We start from the raw sequence: 18442 nt of genomic DNA on the forward strand, positions 1-18442 counted from the left end.
CCCAATATTGAAGGAGAGGTGTAGCAAGGTGGGTGTGACTCCCCCAGCACCCTGTGCACACACCACCCCTGCATCCTCACCTCAGTCCTCTCTCCCAGGCTGTTGGGAGCCCAAGGATGGGCCTGCATCCATTCAAGGTGGGTGTCCAAAGAGATGGATGTCTCTGGGTTCTCAGGCAACCCCGCTGGCCTCTGGCCCCTTCCCTACTGCACTTTCTTTTAAAAACATGATGTTTTTCAATGGAACAGGAATCACTTTCACCAGCACCTCTTAGTTCTTCGTGTGTGGAACAGAAGGCAATGACAGAGTGTTTAGGTTCATGGACATGACCTGAAGGTCTCACACACCACAAAACAGCACCCAGAATCTCCCCCACCAAACAGCCATCCAGATGAGATGCAGCACAGCATGGATTAGGCAGAGGTATAATTCCAAAATCCATAACTTAAGTGAAGCAGGAGAGGGTGTCTGAGGACAAGGAGAGGAAGCTGCTTTGATGTGTATCAGGATGTTTATCTTGATATCAACAGCCCTAGTTCTCTTTTTTAATGAAGTTGCTCCTCACTTTGAAGTGGATCCTCCTGTGCTGTGCATGGCTGCAGCTCGGGGAGATCCTGCACAGACTTCACCCTCCTCAAATGTTAACTTTTCTCTTGTGATTTGCCTGAAAACTGTGAGACCAAAGTGAAAACTCAGGGATGAGAGCAGCCGAGCTGCCTTTGGACCTGCCAGACAGAGGAAGGGGTCAGACGGATTTTTGAAGGCAGGTTGAAGGCAGGGTGAGACAGAGGACAGAGTCAGATTTTTGAAGGCAGGTTGAGGGCAGGGTGCAGGGAGATGCTGTGCCTGGGAGCACTTGGCACCTCCCTGCAGCACCCACAGCCCCGGGGTGCACAAACATTTATGAGGTCCCTTGGAAGGAGGTAGGTGTTGCTCCAGGTCCTCCCCCACCACGGGGAGGAAGCCTCCAGCTCAGATTATCCATCTTCCCAACAGGCGACGGCTTCATTAGTTAATTAGAACAACAATCCTCATGGGCTCATTTGGGATTTGTAGTTGTGCTGGCAGGAGATTTGCTGACTGCAGGCAAGCCCTGGGGCAAAGCTGCTCAGGAGGACTTGGCACACGGAGCCCTTAGGGACTTACCTCCCTCCTTCCTGCTGAGCCAGGAGCCTCTGGATTGCACTTGTTCCAAGCCCATTTAATTTTAGCCAAAAACATTCCTCTTCAAAATGCAGAGCTTTGTGTTTTAGCTGTGGAGGTGATGAAGCATATTTATGTAAAGTAAGAATAATCTGTAATATTCCTCCCATTGTAGACACCTCTCTCAGCCCAACAGGAAGTTTCAATATGATTTCTCTAATGCAGGCTCCATTGAGAGCTCTGTTCACACATAACAACATATTGCCTAGCGCTTGGGGCTCAAGGGAAATTTTAGTGGTAGTGTTTGAGTGGGGGGAAATGATTTTTAAGGGAAAACTTTAATCTGCAAGCCATAAAGGGAACAGTAGCTTTTCGTCTATGGACAGTGTTCTCAGCCTCTGCTAACTTGATTTTATCATCCTCTGCAGGCTTGCTTCTTAAGATAAATTTATCCAGGATTGCATTTGGTGTAACAGCTTGATTTCTTTTGGTGCAAGGCTGATTTCTCACAAGAGCGACTGCCTTAATTTCCTACCAGTTGACAGCAAGTGCAGCTGCATTTTGTACTCGTAGACTTTGTCCTTGCAATCCCAGCCCTTCCTCTGCTCACCAGCCAGGATGTGCCAAGGCTGCTCTTTCAGCATCACACCTCTGTGGGCCGTAGATGTGTGCTTCAGGGATAGAAACACTTGGCTTCCTTGTCCTAACTGAAAGAGCTGTCAGGACTCACAGATCCTACCCCAAGATTCATCCAAAGGGGTAAATCTAAGCTGCAGCACTCTGATGCACCACGGACATCCCCAAACTCTCATTGCTATGGCAACAATTTAGCAAATTTAGCACTGCAAAATTATTTGCAATTTTAAACTGTTGCCAAGATCTTCCTCAAAGGCTCTCTGCGGGTTGTTTTGCTCTTGTTTTTCATGTAACCTTCCCTCCTTTCATGTGCTCTTCATTTTGGCACAGCTCCCTTCCTTGAGGGATGACCTTTCCCACCCATTTACTCACTCCGCTCCTTGGCCCTGCTGGCCTTGCAAATCTTGTTAAAGGACGTGTTCATTTACTGGAAGTCTCCAGCATGCGGATCTGAGCAGATCTCATGCTGTCTGCAGGCAGCCTGCCCCCCTGGCTGCTCTATTAATTTCTCTTAGCAAGCTCCCTGATTTCTATGCAGTTCCCTTGATGAAGTTAAGCACGACTCAAGTGGTTTTTCCGCTTGACAGAGCAGGTCTTCAACAGCCCTCTTCTAAATTGCCAGGGATAAAGTCCTGAGTCCAGCCCCCCGCAGGTTTCCCCACCAACCTCTCCAAGAAACTCAACTAGCAGCAGCTGAAAATCTTGATGCTTTGTATCACCAGCACATTTTTCCTGATTTCCCATGTCTCAGTGTCCCCCTTTCCTGCCTGCTGCTCCCTTCCAGCCATGTGACCATGGCAGCTGCTGTTTGTCCCTTGACACACTGCCCCTGCAATGCTCTGGTCCCTGTGGGTACAGTCAAGCCTTGTCCCTCATACCCATGGCCCCTGCGCCCCTACCTTGATGCCAAACTGGGCGTGCCCTGCCACTTTTTTGTTTCCCCACTCCTCCAGGTGTTGTGACATGATGTGCTGCTGGGACAATGCTGGCTCTCAGTGCCCTGAGCTCCCCAACACCCCCTTGTCAGCTCTGGGCTGATTTTGTCATGCTCGGCTCTGTCTCAGTTCTGTGGCACAGGTACCCATGGCAGGGTGTTTCCCAGGAACAGGGCCATGGAGGGCTGCCCCACGGCACTGGAACTGGGCTTTCTCCCAGTGTATCTCCCACTTGTGAGTGCCTGGCTGCCAGCTGCTCCTCACCCAGTGTGCAGCAGACCGGGGTGAAGCTCTGAGGGGTCCCTGATCCCCTCTCCGGAAGGTGGGGATGGCAGCAGGGAGGATGAGACCTGGAGCTGGGGCACGGGGCAGGAGGAGGGGTGAGAAAGCAGGCTGTGCATGGGCTTCCCCAGGGAAAACAGGATCCCTTTGCATGCACAGAGCTGCGCCCCCAGGCTGGCTATGGCGCAGGCACTGCCTGCAGGGCTGAGGGACAGCCAGGGACCGAGCAGGGCAGGGCCAGTGCCTGTGAGCTGCGCGGTGGTGCCAGCCGAGGGTGATGGATGGGGCTGTGTGGGGAGGGCAGTCAAGCCTTGCTACTCTGATGAGAAAATCATCGAGTGGCTGCAGGGTGCTTCAGGCAAACTGCAAAAATACGAGAGCAGCCAGGGCATACTCTGAGCCCTTCATCATCCCCGGAGCAGCACAATGACAGCCGTGTCCGGCCAGGGAGCAAGCTCTGTCTGTATCCACCATGGGATTTACATTGATGGGGGCGGAAAGGCTTTGCCTCCCTGGGTCTGGCAGCACAGTAAGCAGGAGGGCTGAGCACTCCCAGCTCAGCTCCAGGGGATGATCTGTGGCTCTTGACCCGGGGTTTCATGAGGACACAGGGAGAAAATGCTGAGGCAGGGACAGGAGGGTTACACATCCCTCCCTACACACCTGCCTGGGGACTCACCAACCCCCAGTGACCGATCTGGTGACAGCCTCAGCCACCCTTCCACCCGCACCTCCCAGCCACGGCGCTTAGCAAGGGGCACAGCACCCCTGTGCACCCAGACAGACCCCAAACCCTTGGACCTCTCACCAGCCTCCTCCCGCTGCTTCCTGGCCAGGCACACGGAGGCAGGGAGAGGAGGAGGAGGAGGAGGGATGCCGGGTGCTGCCTGCGTGCGCGCAGTCTGCTGCAGGGCTCAATAATTCAGGCCTGACACATTAAAGTTGCATGGCATGCAATTGCCATCTGCAACGACAGACTGCGTCAGGGCTGCTGGGAGATGAGCGCGGACAGGAGGCGCTGGGCGGGCAGCGTGGGAGGGTCCGGCAGCCCCCGAGGAGGGCAAGGTGAGGTCAGCAGGCGGAGCAGCTCTTCAGCGGGGACTGGCGTGGGAGGAGGATGTGGCAGGAAGCACAACGCCACTGTTTGGGATGGACGTTTCCAAGAAACTTGTGTTGGAGCAGGGAGCGCTGGCCCGATGGCACTGACAGCGCAGGCAGGATGGAGCAGGGATGCAGCAATCAGGGGGATACTGCTCCTGGGGCTATCGCCTTCTGGTGCATCCCCTGTGCCCACTGCATCCCACCTGTCAGGACAGAGGCTGCAGAGACTTATGCTGCCCCACACACGAGACAAAAACTCTACCCAGCTGTGTCTGTCCTCAGGTCCCTGCCACCACCTGACCTGGAATGGCTCGAATCCCCCCCATCCCTTTCCAGCACTGAGGAAGCAAAGCTCCTCATCGGCTGTTCCGGGAGTTGGTTGCCATGGGGATGTCAGATGTACCTGGCTGTTATAGGGATACTGTTGCCATGGTTATGTGGTTGCTGTGCCTGGCAGAGGCAGGGATGGAACATCGGGAAAGCTGTTTACACTGGGAGGGTAGGACTCACAGAGACTCCAACTCTCTGAGCAGGAGGGGAAGGTGGGAGAGTCCAGCCTTCACCCCAAGTGCATCCTCAAGGGGCAGGGGCTGGAGGCTTTGGGGAACCGTGACAGAAAAGCTCACTAGACCCAGAGGGATGGACACACTGGTGCTCCTGACCTTGCCACAAAGGGGAGGTGACTGATGGGAATGGGAGTCCCCCGTGGTGTGTCCCAGGGAGAGGTGGGAGAGGCACACACAGCCCCTGTGCTGGGTGTCCCACAGGAGAGACCTGCTTCTCCATGCTTGGAGCAGGGAGCAAAAACCCTTCCTGTCCTGCAGTACTGTGTGTTCTGCACTTGCACTGAGCTGCACCCCGAGCTAGGCAGGGGAATGGGGTTCTGCCCACCCTGGGATTGGGAGATGAAGTGAGGATGGGGATTCCCAGCTCTCAGCAGGCAGCCCACGGGCCCCCAGGGACGAGCTGGGCTGGCAGAGAGTGCCTGGATTCCCTCCAGTGCTGCTTGGCTGAGCTCCCTCCTGGGCAGTGCGGTCAGATACGTGGCCTGTCCTTGAGATGAAAAATGCAGTTGCTGGTTTAATTAAAAGGAGAGGGAGCTCTGAGCTGCACCAGCTGCCCAGAAAAGCAGAGTCTAGCTGAGCTGGTGTGTGGCTCCTTCAGGCTCCCCTGGGCAGCTCTCCTGGCTAAAACCCTTGCCCATCTCTTCCAGGACCCCTCAAGGGTCCAGTCCCATTTGTGTCACCCCATGGTGTCTGCTGTGGGGCAGGCAGGGGCTGTGCAGCTTCTTGCACAGGGATAGCTCATCCCACCACTGGCTCAGTTCTTGTAGAGTCTTCACAAATTTGATAAGCAGCAGGTTTTCACTTCAGCCCTGCAGCAATGAGACAGGAGATGAGGGATGGGTAAGGGTGCTCCATGCAGCCCTGACACCTCCATGAAACTGGGATGCACTGGTGTAGGACAAGCTTGTGCCCAGTGTGCGTTCCACTCCACCTCTTGCTGATGTGAAAGCTAAAGCTGAGCTCCTTATCCTCTGGGGGCTGCTACTACCAGTGGGGTGCAGTGGACTTAATTAAAAAATTAATCCTTAATCTGTCACCTGGCCAGACAGGACATTCTGTATGGTAGAGAGAGAGCTGCAGGGTGAGCTCAGGGGGAAGGAAAGTGGCAGATGGAGGTTCCCCAGTCCATGTACAAAGACTGGTGTTCCTGCCCAGGCTGCCCAGCTTACTTCCACTCCAGGCTGGCTCTCCATGGGCATAGCCCCCACCAAGGCCCAGAGACAGAGGCAGCAAACCCCTGAACTCACCAGCACTGCCATGGTCCTCACCAGCTCATCCCTCCTCCTGCTCTGCCAATCCCATCCCCACAGTCCCCACAAACGCCTAAGCCCACCCTGCTCTGGCCAGCTGGGGCCCAGCTCCCAAGAAGCAGTTTTAATTAGATTGCAATCCTATTACATAGCTGCCTGCCTGCCTGCAGTTGCTAATCCTGTTAAGCATCCAGTAAATCTCCCTGTGCCGGGCTCTGTCCCCAGGGGTACAGAGAGGGGGGCTGCTGGTGGGTGGGCTCTGCTCAGCCAGGATGTGGCTGGGAGGATGCAAGCTTTGCCTCAGGATTCCACCATGAAGACCCCTGCAGGGCTGAGAAATTCTCAGGAGATTGGGGAAGTCCCCAGAGGGCTGAGAATTGTCAGTGAAACTTTCCCTGTCCTCCCTGGACCCCTCTGAGCTGCTGATGCAGACTGAAACCCCCCTGTCCTTGGGGTGCACACACAGCCCAAGAGTGTGTCACCACACCACGGTCACCACCGGCTGCAGTGGGTGCTGAGCCCGCAGGTCTGCCTATGAGCCAGACAAGGAGCAGGTGCTGAGAAAGGGCTGTCCCAGCCTGGTCACAGGGTGCAGCCCACACAGAGCCCTCCCGCTGGAGCCCAGTGCCCTGCAGAGACAGCGCTAGGGGCAACAGCAGGGACACAGGGTCACTGGTCTGGGTGACAGTGACATGTGGGGTGCTGAGGCAGGCTGTCCCAGCACTGGGGTGACACTAACAGGCTGTGGGCTCCTGGGGATGGGCCTTTGAAGGCAGAGGCCTCTCAGAGCTCTGCACTGCCATGGCAGGCAGCAGCAGCACCCAGTGGCACCTACCCCCCTACAGCTATGGGCTCGCCACAGTCCTGCAGGCTTGGAGAGGATCCTGGATGCTCTGGTACAGCACAGCTGCTCCCAGGTCAGGCATTACAGCCATCTGTGAGGGCACAGTGTCCCAACAACGACATCCCAGCCTTGCAACCTGTCATGGCAGGAGCCAAAACACTATAGTCTCTGCTCCCCACTTCCTGCCAGCCACTTTGCTCTGTTGGAGCTGCATCAGCTCTAGAGCAGCCACCACAAAGTGGCAGCTCTGACTGAGAGCCAGAGACTGTTGCCATTCCTCCCCTCCACACCAAACCATATTCCCTCAGCAACTCCATGGCCTGGCAAAGAGAGGAATATGACCTAGCTCAGCCTTGAGACCCCACAGCTCTGCCCCAGACTGAGCCACAGCAACCCCTGGAGACAAGTTCAATCAGGCTGTAATTGGAAGAACAGGTTGGCACAAGTGGCTGTGTGCCTGTCCAGAGGAGTCCTGGCACCCCAGAGAGGGGTGGCCAGCAAAGAGAGTGGGTGCCGAGCCCCACAGGGCTGCTCTCCAGGACAGAGGAGTCTGAGCTGGTGCCATCAGCTGGTACAAATACTGTTGATGGAGGCCACAGCGGGGTCGACGAGGCCTAGCTCCTCCTGCTCGTTGATGCAGAGCTGGTACCCACAGCCCTTGCGCCGGGGCAGAGGCCCCAAGCGCCGGCTGGGCTTGGCACGGGGCGGCAGCAGGAAGCCGACACTGCCGGCGATGAGCAGGTGCCAGATGCTGTGGATGTAGAAGTAGTTCTCCTCTGTCTCCACGAAGGCGTAGAGCAGCACGGCCGCCGCCGCGATCAGCGCGCCCGGGCACAGGTAGAAAGCCCAGCGCTTCCAGGTGGGAGGGTAGCAGTGGCGGCGACGGATGGTGCGAGCCGTCTGTGGTAGGGAGAGGACAGGCTGGAACAGGACACACAGCAGGGACAGGCACGGCCTCTGTGCCATGGTGACACACCCCTCAGGAGCCAGGGTTCATGGGGAAGGGTGAGGGCAGAAGAGGGGAGATGCTGAGCGCAGCCAGGATGGGAACGTAAGGGACATCATCTTACCCAGGCGACGGCCATTATCCCCAAAGCGAAAAGGCTGGGCCCCAGAAGGTTCCAGAGCCCGTGACGGTCCATCTGCAGAGCCATGGACAGGAGCATGGCCCCCAGCAGGTACAGGACCTGTGGGGCAGTGGGGCACCCATCAGGATAAATCTCTCCCACGCCTGCCCTGCATGCTCCCTCCCCACACTTGCCTGCTTGACTATGGGCTGGAGCCGGGCCATGGCGATCACAGTGACCCAGACAGACATGAGAGAGCCCAAGAAGTCACAAAACTGCAGCACATCATACTCCATGATGCAGAACACCACAATGCCCGGCTGGTCGCAGGCATGGTAAAACTGGGGTAGCAGGGAAAGGCTGTGAGAGCTGCCCTGCACAGCCCCAGCCCTTCGCCTGCCCCTCAGCTGCCCCCCACACACTCACAGTGGAGAAGAACATGGTGAAGATGTAGACAGCAGCTTCTAGGAGGTAGTGGCTGCGGACAGCAATGGCCACGGGAGGCACAAACATGACATTGCTGAGGCACAGCAGCAGCGTGGAGAGGAGCTGGAAGCCGTAGGAGAAAGCCTCAGCGTTGTCCGTGCAGCCCCAGCCGTTCCAGCCTGTGACCAGGGAGAGAGAGCTGCCATCACCACTGCAGCACTCGCAGGGTTGGGGGGGTGAGCAGGGAACCCCCTTTCCAGCATCCTGCAGAGAGCTGGCATGAATGGACTGCTGGGAAGGGAAGGGAAGGGAAGGGAAGGGAAGGGAAGGGAAGGGAAGGGAAGGGAAGGGAAGGGAAGGGAAGGGAAGGGAAGGGAAGGGAAGGGAAGGGAAGGGAAGGGAAGGGAAGGGAAGGGAAGGGAAGGGAAGGGAAGGGAAGGAAGGGAAGGGAAGGGAAGGGAAGGGAAGGGAAGGGAAGGAAGGGAAGGGAAGGGAAGGGAAGGGAAGGGAAGGGAAGGGAAGGGAAGGGAAGGGAAGGGAAGGGAAGGGAAGGGAAGGGAAGGGAAGGGAAGGGAAGGACGCAGGGTCCGTGGGTGCCGGGCTCAGCTCTCACCAGCCTTGCACTCGCAGGCAGCATACAGGTAGTTGTTGGTGCGCAGCAGCTTGCACTGGCCGTAGATGCCGCAGTCATTGATGCAGGGTGAGAGGTAGGCACGCAGGTACACCTCAGCTGTCACATTGGTGCACGGCTCAAACCTGCGGGGTGGGAGAAAGGGATCAGCCCTCACCCTGTGCCCTTGAAGAGTTCCTGCCTCTACCAGAGCCACCTGTCTCACCCAGACTTGGCAGGTGATGGGAGACCGAGGGACTGGGCAAGCTTGAGAATGAGATTCTTTGGTGCTGCGTGGGTAGCTGAGACCTGGTCCCCAAGGATCCTGAGTGCTTCAATTGCTTGTGCCAGCCTGAGTGAGCAGGAGGAACGTGGCCATGCTTAAAGCCCTTCTGCCTTTAGAAGCACACTCAGCTGGTTCCTATTTCATTTGGCTTTTGCTGTGCAAATACTATGCCCCACCCTGCAATGGCCATTTGTGAGCCCATCAGGGAAGGACTGACTGTGGCTGGCAACTCAGTGTGAACTAGAAATGCAGCAGAGTCAGAGCAGGCACACCAACCCCACTGCCCTGGGCTGCCCCTGCACCAGACTCTGGGCACTGCCAGCACTCCTCAGCTCCAGCACACCCCGAGCACAGGCAGCCCCACAGGCTGACAGCATGTACCAGCTGCTGGCTGGGCACACACAGGCACCCTAACACGCACAGGTATGCACACTGCCAGCTGCACGTGGGTCTGCTGTCCACTGACTGTGTCCTCACACAGTCTAATCAGCACATGTGTGAGTGCAGAACACACACAGCCCTGACTCAGCAAAGCCCTGACTGCTTGTGCAAACCGGAACATGCACACAGAGCTGGCTGCACATATGCACCCAAACATGCATGCAGCACCATCCGCACTCATGCATCCTTGCACGTACAGAAACACACACAGGCCAGCCTCACTCTTCCACAAGGCTGCAGGCAGACACAGAGACCAGGAACAGAGCCACAGCAGTCCCTGGAGAAGCTGAGCAGAGCCCCAGCCAGACCAGAGATGGTCCCTCACTGGCAGAGCAGAGCCCTGTCCTCCCAGCGACAGCCCGGTCCCCTCCCAGGCACGGGTACAGATGGGCCGTGCCGCGGACGGGGGCGGAGAGAGAGGCGCTGACAGATGCCCGGCGTTCGCGGGCTGACAGGCGCTTCCTAACCGCGAGACAGAGGGAAGAGCCGCGGGGACCCGCAGATGGCCAGGCAGACGCGAGCCGGAGCCATCCGTGCCCACGCAGCGCTCACACGGTGACATGCGGTGACACGCGGTGACACACGGCCCACAAAGCCACGTGCACACAATGAGCAGAGACAGCAGCGCAGGGCACATGGCAACCACAGATCCACGGCAAGCACGGGTCACGGTGAGGACACCCCCCTCGGGCACAGGGAGGAGATGAGCTGCTCTGGGGCTCTTACCCGTGCTCCGTGGCACAGAGCGAGCGCAGGCTCAGGTACCAGCTGCCGGTCTGTGGGTAGGGGATCCGCAGGCGGCTGAGGCTGGCTGTGGCATTAACGGAGAGCAGGAAGCCTGCCAGAGACTCTGCGGGCCAGAAGAGCTCGGGGTGAGCAGAGCAAGGTGCAGCCCCCTGCCCTGGACAGAGCTGGAGTAGGGACAGAGTACCCTGTGCCAGGCTCCAGGGCCACATGCCCCCATGGTCTCTGCAGCCTCCCCCCAGCCAGCCTCGTGCCAGACACAGGGGCTGTGACCCCATGGACATGGCATGATGGACTTGCACAGCCCAGCCTACCTGTCTCACAGGTGACCGAGGTGTTGTCACCAGATGTCAGTGGGACTCCATGGTTCAGACACCCAAACACTGTCACATTCTCACCACACAAGGAGCTCTGACGGCAGAGGAGATGGCCTTAAACCAGTGCCATGGCTGTCCCCTGCTCTGACAGCACTTGGATCCCAGCACACCAACTAGCAGTGCCCTAACCCATTGCCCTTCACCCAAGAACACCCCAAACCTGGGCCTTGGAGCACCCTAATCCATTCTCCATCACCCAAAAACTTCACAACCCCTGCCTGTGACCCCAAATATTGTTCTCTGCCCTGCTGCAGCCTTGACATCACCCATCTTCCATCCTGCTCCCCATCCCAAGCCACCATGACTCCCCAGGGTATATGTGGCCACCTCACCACGTTGAGCCGCAGCTCCAGGTTGAGCACCCCACCACTGTCCAGCACTGGCAGGAGGTTGATGACGAAGACAGCGGGGCGGTCGGGCGGCACTGACACGTTGGGCCCAAAGAAGATGTAGAAGTGGACAGAGAAGGTGTCCAGCTCGTTGCGCAGCGTGGGCCGGACGGGCCAGCACCGCTCCTCCGTGTGCAAGGTGACAGGGATGGGGAGCGGGTGCTTGGTGTCGTTGGGGCTGGTGGGCGGAGGGCTGTCCCCCAGCGCCAGCCCGCCTGCCGAGCCAAAGGAGTGGGGCATGTTCATGGAGGCGCTGGAGGGCAGGAAGGGCGGCCGGGCCAGGCTGGGTCGGGAACAGTCTGGAGGGACAGAGCCATCAGCATCGGCACCACACAGCCCCAGCTCACTCTTAATTCCCACCTTTCCTTCTTGCCCACCATTCATCCCCATTTGCAACCCAGCCCCAACAACTCACAGCATTCCCATCTCTGCAGAGCTGGATATAACCCTGTGCCCAGCTGCAGACAGATCCTGAGGGCATCCTTTAGCCCCGACACCAAAGCAGAGCCAAGACCATGCCTCCACCCACACTTCCACACGCACCCTCACCTGTGAGCTGCACGGTGACCTGGAAGGAGACAGTGCCTGGCACCCCAGGGTGTTTCTCCACCAGCACGTAGTACCAGTGCTGCCAGAAGGGCAGGTCCTGTGCCAGCTGGCAGGGAGTGTGTTCCCGGCAGTCCAGGGCTGTGGAGTTGTGCAGGGGAGGAGCCTTGGCCCGCACACGCAGAGAGAGTGGGCAGCCCTCGGCCCCACGGCACCGCAGCACCTCCACGAGCACTCGCGATGTGTAGCTGGGCACAAAGACCCTGCGGGACAGCAGTGCCAGGCTGTGACCATCACTATGGACTAACAGGGCTGGGGAGGGAAGCAGAGGGATGGGACACCCCCATCTCCCCCCCCGAGAATGCCCCCTCCGTAGGTGACTTTCTCACACTCACTTGTAGAGGCAGGAGCGGTTGTGGGGGGCCATGCTCTGCTCGGTGACATGACCGGGGTACAGCACCGCGATGTTCACCAGGCGCTGCACGATGAGCTGTGGCTGGAAGAGATACTGGCACTCCTCGTAGAGCCCCTGCAGCAGAGGAGAGTCAGCCCAGGGCAGGGGGCACAGGGCACTGCCCCCACTTGGGACACCTGCCCTGGGCACTGCCAGCGCAGAGCAGCCAGACCCCAGCCCTGCCCCACCATGATCCCTCCAGGCCTTTCACCTTAACGGAGATCTTGCCCTCATCCTTGGGTAGGTGGGCAGCCAGGAACCAGTCCCCGGGCAGTGGGCTGGTGACATTGAAGACGCCGGTGGTGCGGTTGGGCAGGGTCCAGGTGAGGGTCAGTGCAAAGGAGCCAGGGACGGCCGTGTCCCTGGGGAAGTGCGTGTGCAGCGGGTTAATGACAGAGGGAGCCCCTGAGCGGAAATACCTGCAGGAGAGACGGCAGTCAGCAGGGTGTAGGCTGGCCAGTGTGTCCTACATGTGGGTGTCTTCCTGTGTGCTTAAAGACATCTGGGAAGCTGGGACCTTTCTGGAGACTGAGCCTTCCTGAGTGGGTGTTCAAGCAAAACAGTTCATCTGTGACAGGCACAGAAGAGTGGAGCCTGCATTGGTCCTGGGAAGATGAATCATGGGGAGAGAGCGTACACGTTGTCTGGGTTTTGGCTGGGATAGGGTTCATTTTCTTCTGAGTGGCTGGTACAGTGCTGTGTTTTGGATTTAGTATGAGAACAATGTTGATAACACACTGACGTTTCAGCTGTTGCTCAGCAGCGCTTACCCTAAAGCCCTTTTCAGTGTCTCATGCTCCACCAGAAACGGGTGCACAAGATGTTAGAAGGGAGCATAGCCTGGAAAGCTGACCCAAACTGACCAAAGTAATGTTCCATACCATACAGAACATATTCTGCTCCATATAGAGCTCCTGCCCAGTGTATAAACTTGGGAGAGTTGGCATGGAGCCACCAACCACTGCTGGGGGGGCAGGTTGGGCATCAGTCAGCATGTGGTGAGCAATTGTGTGATGAATCACTCATCTTTCTTGGGTTTTATTTCTCTCTCTCCTTTTTGTTACTGTTGTTATTATTATTATTTTTGTAGCTGTTTTATAATTAGTGATATTGGCATATTTATTTTGATTAGTTAACTGTTTTTATCTCAACCCACGAGTTTTACTTTTTTTCCATGATGTTCTCCTCCCCACTGGGGGAGCAGGGGGTGGGTGAGCGAGCAGCTTCATGGTACTCAGTTGGCAACCTGCTCTAGTGGAACATGTCCCATGGTAGCAGGTTGGAATGAGATGATCTTTAATGTCCTTTCCAACCCAAAGGATTCTGTGGTTCTGATTCTTTGACTCTATAGGTACACATGCTTGTGAAAGCAAAGAAGCAGGCAAGAGCAGGCAAGCTGAGGGGGCTGAGGGGCAAATCCAGGCAGGAGCAGCAGAGGCAGGCAGGAAGGATACAGGCAGGCTAGGCTGCTTACTCACACGGTGATGCTGCGGTCTGGGCATTGATCCCCAAAGGTGCCACCTTGCTCCTTGAAGGTGATGAGGTTCCAGACAGCAATGACTGTGTCCTCGGGAATGTGGAAGTGGAAGAGCTCAATGCTGGCAAAGGAGCGGAAGGGGCTGAGCTTGCGTGGTGTGCGGGTGAAGTAGTCGGTCACAAAGAGCCCGTCTGCAAAGGACACCCAAGCGGCTCTCAGTGGGGCAAAGGGTTGGGGAGGGGGTTGTGGAGCACCCCCCCAGAGCAGGCCCACCACCCAGGCTCTGATTGTGTCACAAGCATCCAGCAGCCTGAGGCAGGAGGGGCTGGGACAGTGCCATTTCAGCGAATGCCCAGGGCTGATGTCAGCTGTCCCCAGCTGTGTCACCCAGCCCTGGCACAGTCTGCATCATTCCTGCTTCAGCACAGCCCCAAGTCCAGTTCACTGAACTGCGGGTACTGATTTGCAGTAGCCTGAGGAGCCCACGGTCCTGGCTGCTCATGCTCTGCTCCCTGCATTTTACCTGTAATAGCAAAGGGACATTCTTCATGGCTTCAGCTATGCCCTAGCAGGTCAGCTCCCACAGGAACACTCCTTCCCCCTCATCTGCCTGCTGGGGAAGCTCAGCACCGATCCCATCATAAAGTGCAGACGTTCATCCTTGAGCCACAAGAAGAAGGAGCAGGCAGAGCACTTCCTGCACAGCCTCCCAGCTCTCCCATGGTTTGTGGAGGAGGAACGGTGCACATATGTGTGCACATATGCACACGTGGGTGCTATCTGCGTGCACGGCAGAGTGGAGGCGTGCAAGCCCACGCCCAAGGGGGTGTGTGCCTGTGCACAGCCCCATGTCTGAAAGATGCTTCCTGCAAGCCCACGGCACAGGTGGGGGCCACCTCCCCCTGACAAGCTGCCTGACAGGTCGATTTTCAGGGATTTCCAGGAGCCCCAGCAGCAGTGAGACAGCCACTTCTTTGTCACAAGGGAGAGCAGGACTCGAGACAGGAGCCATAACTTCACCTACCATTACCACGCTACACCAGTGCCAGCCTGGGAGACCCATCCATTTTTCTCTAGAGACACAGCAAGAATGAAATACCCCTCTTCACAAGCTACTGGAAAGGGGGAGGCCAACAGAGGGTGGGCTGGGAGCAGGTCTGTGCCCAGGAGGACTCGTCCAGCATGAAATGGGATAGCTGAGGAGAGGGTCTGCTTTGCACTACATGCTCTTGGCTGGGAGTGTGCGCATGTGCTTGTGTGCACGTGTGTTTGTGCTGCGTGTGTGCAGCCCCAGCAGGCTGTACACTGACATGCATCTGCTCCCTTGTCTGGAACAAAGGCAGCTCCCCCTCCCCTTCACTCCCAGCCGGCACAAGCCAGGCATGAAACACCTGTCTCCTCAATGCAAGAGCATCCGATCCCAATTTCTCCACCAGGTACCACCTGGTCACTCCACAGCCCCACGTGGGGACAGTGACCTGGCAGGGGACCCCAGGGAGGGTCTTGAACATAACTTCAGAAGGGGAACTGGGGGAAGGACCCGGAGCTACCCAGTGCCAGCACAGCCCCCATACGCTCTCTCACCCAGGGCAAGGTGAGGGATGTGGTTGCACGGAAAGGGTCAGTCTGAGGTGGCATGGCAATGCAGCCAGAGCAGGGGAAAGGTGTGCTGGAGGATGGACCGGGATTACTACCCATGGAAGCGCAGTGGATGGAAGGAGAAAAGCCAAAGCCCCTCTGCTTCAGGCCGGCCAGCAGCCTGAGCCGCAGGACCCCAGCCCCGCTGCTGCAGCCTCGGGTCGCGGCCGGCGGTCAGCACCGCGGACAGCTCCGCGCCGGCGGTCAGCACCGCGCGCAGCTCCTGCTGCCGCCCCGCCGCGGCACCGGGAATCGGCAGCCCCGGCCAGCTTCCCTCCTTCCCGGGGGATGCCCCCTCGAAGCCCCCAGGTATCCTTCCGCATCTCGGTCACTAAGCCAGCTCCCTGCCCCACAGCCTGCTCCTGGTCTCATACTGTCGCTGATGTATCCCCCGCACATGCTGACGCCCCGCTGGACACACACCCCCGCTTCTGCAGGCTGTCCATCTCCGCTGCCCCCTGCGCGCACACAGCCTCCTGCCCTGCATCTGCAACTCCCCGGGCCCACTCTCTGCCGACGCACACGCCTCCGTCCCAGGGCGTTCCACAGCCTGTGCACTGCCTGCGTCCTCCTCGCACACACAACTATGTGCCCCACTGCTCATCTCCAAGGCAAGTCTCCATGCCCCACTGCATGGGTACACCGTGCCCCACTGCAGGCACATCCACGCATCCCATTCCACAGACATCCAGTACCCTGTGCACAGGCATCCCTGTGTCCCATTATGCAAACAGCTCCCTGCACACGCATCTCTGCCCATCGCACCCACCTCATGACCCAGTGTGGGTGTACCCTGTGTCCCATGACACCCCACACCCAGCTGGGGACACCTCTGTACTCTGCAGCATATCTGCCCCAAACCGCACTGCACGCTGCCCCATCCCTTGTGCCACACTCACCGTGTCCCATCACAGGTGCACCCCACATCCCAGGACGGCATCCCCCACAGCTGCACCCTTGCGCTCCATTCTCACCCACACCCTGCCCCACTGCATGCAAACCTCACACCCCATTGCTCGTGTAGCTCATCCCAAGCTACGCATTCCAAGCGCATCCCCTGACCCCCACCACATGGCGCCCCGCACCCCACACCTGCAGCCCTTCTGCCCACCCCATCTCACCCACTCCCTGCCCCACCGCACGCACACCCCGCATCCCATTGTTAGTGTACTTCACACCCATCCCAAGCTCATCCCTCTGCCCCGTGACTCACACTTCCAGGCCTCCTGCCCACCGCGCACACCCCCGTGCTCCATTCCCACCTGGCCCCAGCCCCACATCCCATTGCCCGTCTGCGTGCACACCCCACATCCCATTGCCCGTCTGCCTCACGCCCGCTACCCGCTCATCCCGCTGCCCCACGGCGCGCTGTCCTGTGCTCCGCCGCACGGACCCTGCGCCCCGTGCCTGCATCCCCCTGCCCACCGCGCACATCCCGGCGCTCCAATCCCACCCCCGCACTGCGCGCACACCCCACATCCCACGGCTCCCGTACCTCACACCCATTCCAAGTTCATGCCCTGCGTCCCGCCGCACGCACCCCGCGCCTCACAGCTCTTGCCCAGCGCACACAGCCCCGCGTTCCGTCCGCAGCCGTCCTCCGCCCCACTGCGCGCACCCCACACCCCACGGCTCCCGCGCCTCGCACCCATCCCGAGCTCATCCCTCGCGTCCCGCCGCACGGAGGGAGCCCCGCTCTCCGCTCCGCCGCCTCTCCCACCCGCCGCACACGCGTCCCCCGTGGTACCGCCGAGCCCCCGCCGCGCCGGCACCCACGGCGTGCGCTCCCGCGCCCCGTCCCGTGCCCGCCCCGCCACCCCACACCCGCGCCCCCCGCCCCGGTCTCCCGGCGGCGCTCACCGGCGGCGGGCGGCGGCAGGAGCAGGAGCGGCAGGAGCAGCAGCGGCAGCGGGAGGCGCTGCCCGCCGCCCCCGCCGCCCCGCCAGGCCATCGCCGCCGCCGCCGCCGCCGCGGCTGCCGTGGGGCGCGCGCCTCCGGCCGCCCCGCCGCGCACCGGCGGCCCTGACGTCACCCGCCCCGCCCACCGGGCCCGCCTCCCGCTCAGCCATTGGCCATCTGGCACGTCAATCAGCGGCGGCGGCGCCACGCCCCGCCCGCCCCGAGAAACAATTCCCCCCCCCCCGTTCCCCCCGGGATGGACCCGGCGCTGACCGGGGCACGGGGGGACAGCGACACGGGCGGGAATGGAGATGGGAAGCTGCGGGAAAGGGACACCAGGCTGGAACCCGAGATATGGGCTGGGAACTGGGGCATAGGGCTGGGGACAGGGACACGGCGCTGGGGACGCGGGCATGGGGCTGGAACAGAGCGGGAACGGGGGTACAGGGCACGGAGACACCGTCTGGGGCAGGGACACGGGCTGAGGCCGGGAACAAGGCGCCGAGGGCAGGAATGTGGTGCTGGAACTGGGATACGGGCTAGTAATGGGGTCACAGGGCTGGGGGCAGGGACATGGTGCTGGGGACAAGGATATGGGCTGAGAACAGAGATATGGCGCTGAGGGACAGGAACATGGGGCTGCAGACACGGACATAGGTTGGGAGAGAGGGACATGGGGCTGGGACAGAAGCAATGACAGGGGACAGTGATGTGGGTCTGGGGGATAGGGACACGGGCCTGGAGACAGGCATATGCCCTGGGTACAGAAATATATAATGGAGAGGGACATGGAGCTGTTGGCATGCCCTGGAATTAGGGAAAGGGGTGGGAGGCAATGAGGGCTGCCCATAGAGCTGGAGGTAATGGGGCTACCTACCCCACAGGGCTGTGTAAGCGTGTCAGGTGGTTTTCTACCAGTGGCTACCACCTTCTTAAAGCAAATTGTAATTGTAATCGCCTGCAGGGATGAGGGCATCTTGACTGGAAACGATCTCATCACACTTTCCCAAACTCCCCTGACATCATCCCCAGACTCTCCTGACATCACCATCCTCCTGGGCCACAGTGGAGGCTGAAGGGAATGCTACTGCTCATGGGAATGCTCCTCTCTCATCCCGTGCTCCCCACGGGGCACCCTGGGAGCTGCAGCAGGAGCAACCACCCCAGCCTGACTGCCCAGCAAACCTCCCCAGAGCACAGCCCCTCTCTAGGCATGGCTGGGGGTTCCATCACCAGTGCAGATCACAGCTCTGGGGCCAGTGGCCTCTGGCATAGGGATGTACAAGGACCATTGAGGAGAGAGCTGGTCATGCTCTCCTTGGGAAATGGAC

General features: G+C 59.2%; 1 protein-coding gene across 1 annotated transcript; it reads right to left on the reverse strand.

Annotated features, from left to right (window-relative positions):
* Positions 1–7159: 7159 nt before the first annotated feature.
* Positions 7160–17203, reverse strand: TMEM8B (transmembrane protein 8B). Its single transcript, XM_064736001.1, has 13 exons — positions 17073–17203; positions 13576–13765; positions 12309–12516; positions 12039–12172; positions 11647–11906; positions 11041–11396; positions 10646–10742; positions 10314–10437; positions 8864–9006; positions 8251–8429; positions 8019–8165; positions 7828–7944; positions 7160–7657 (listed from the first exon to the last, which is right to left on the reverse strand). The coding sequence occupies exons 1-13, from the start codon at positions 17161–17163 to the stop codon at positions 7322–7324; spliced, it is 2382 nt and encodes a 793-aa protein (XP_064592071.1). The 5' UTR covers positions 17164–17203; the 3' UTR covers positions 7160–7321.
* Between the last annotated feature and the right edge of the window lie 1239 nt (positions 17204–18442).

The sequence above is a fragment of the Zonotrichia leucophrys genome, chromosome Z (assembly GCF_028769735.1).
Source record: "Zonotrichia leucophrys gambelii isolate GWCS_2022_RI chromosome Z, RI_Zleu_2.0, whole genome shotgun sequence".
In the NCBI taxonomy this organism is placed as follows: domain Eukaryota; kingdom Metazoa; phylum Chordata; class Aves; order Passeriformes; family Passerellidae; genus Zonotrichia; species Zonotrichia leucophrys.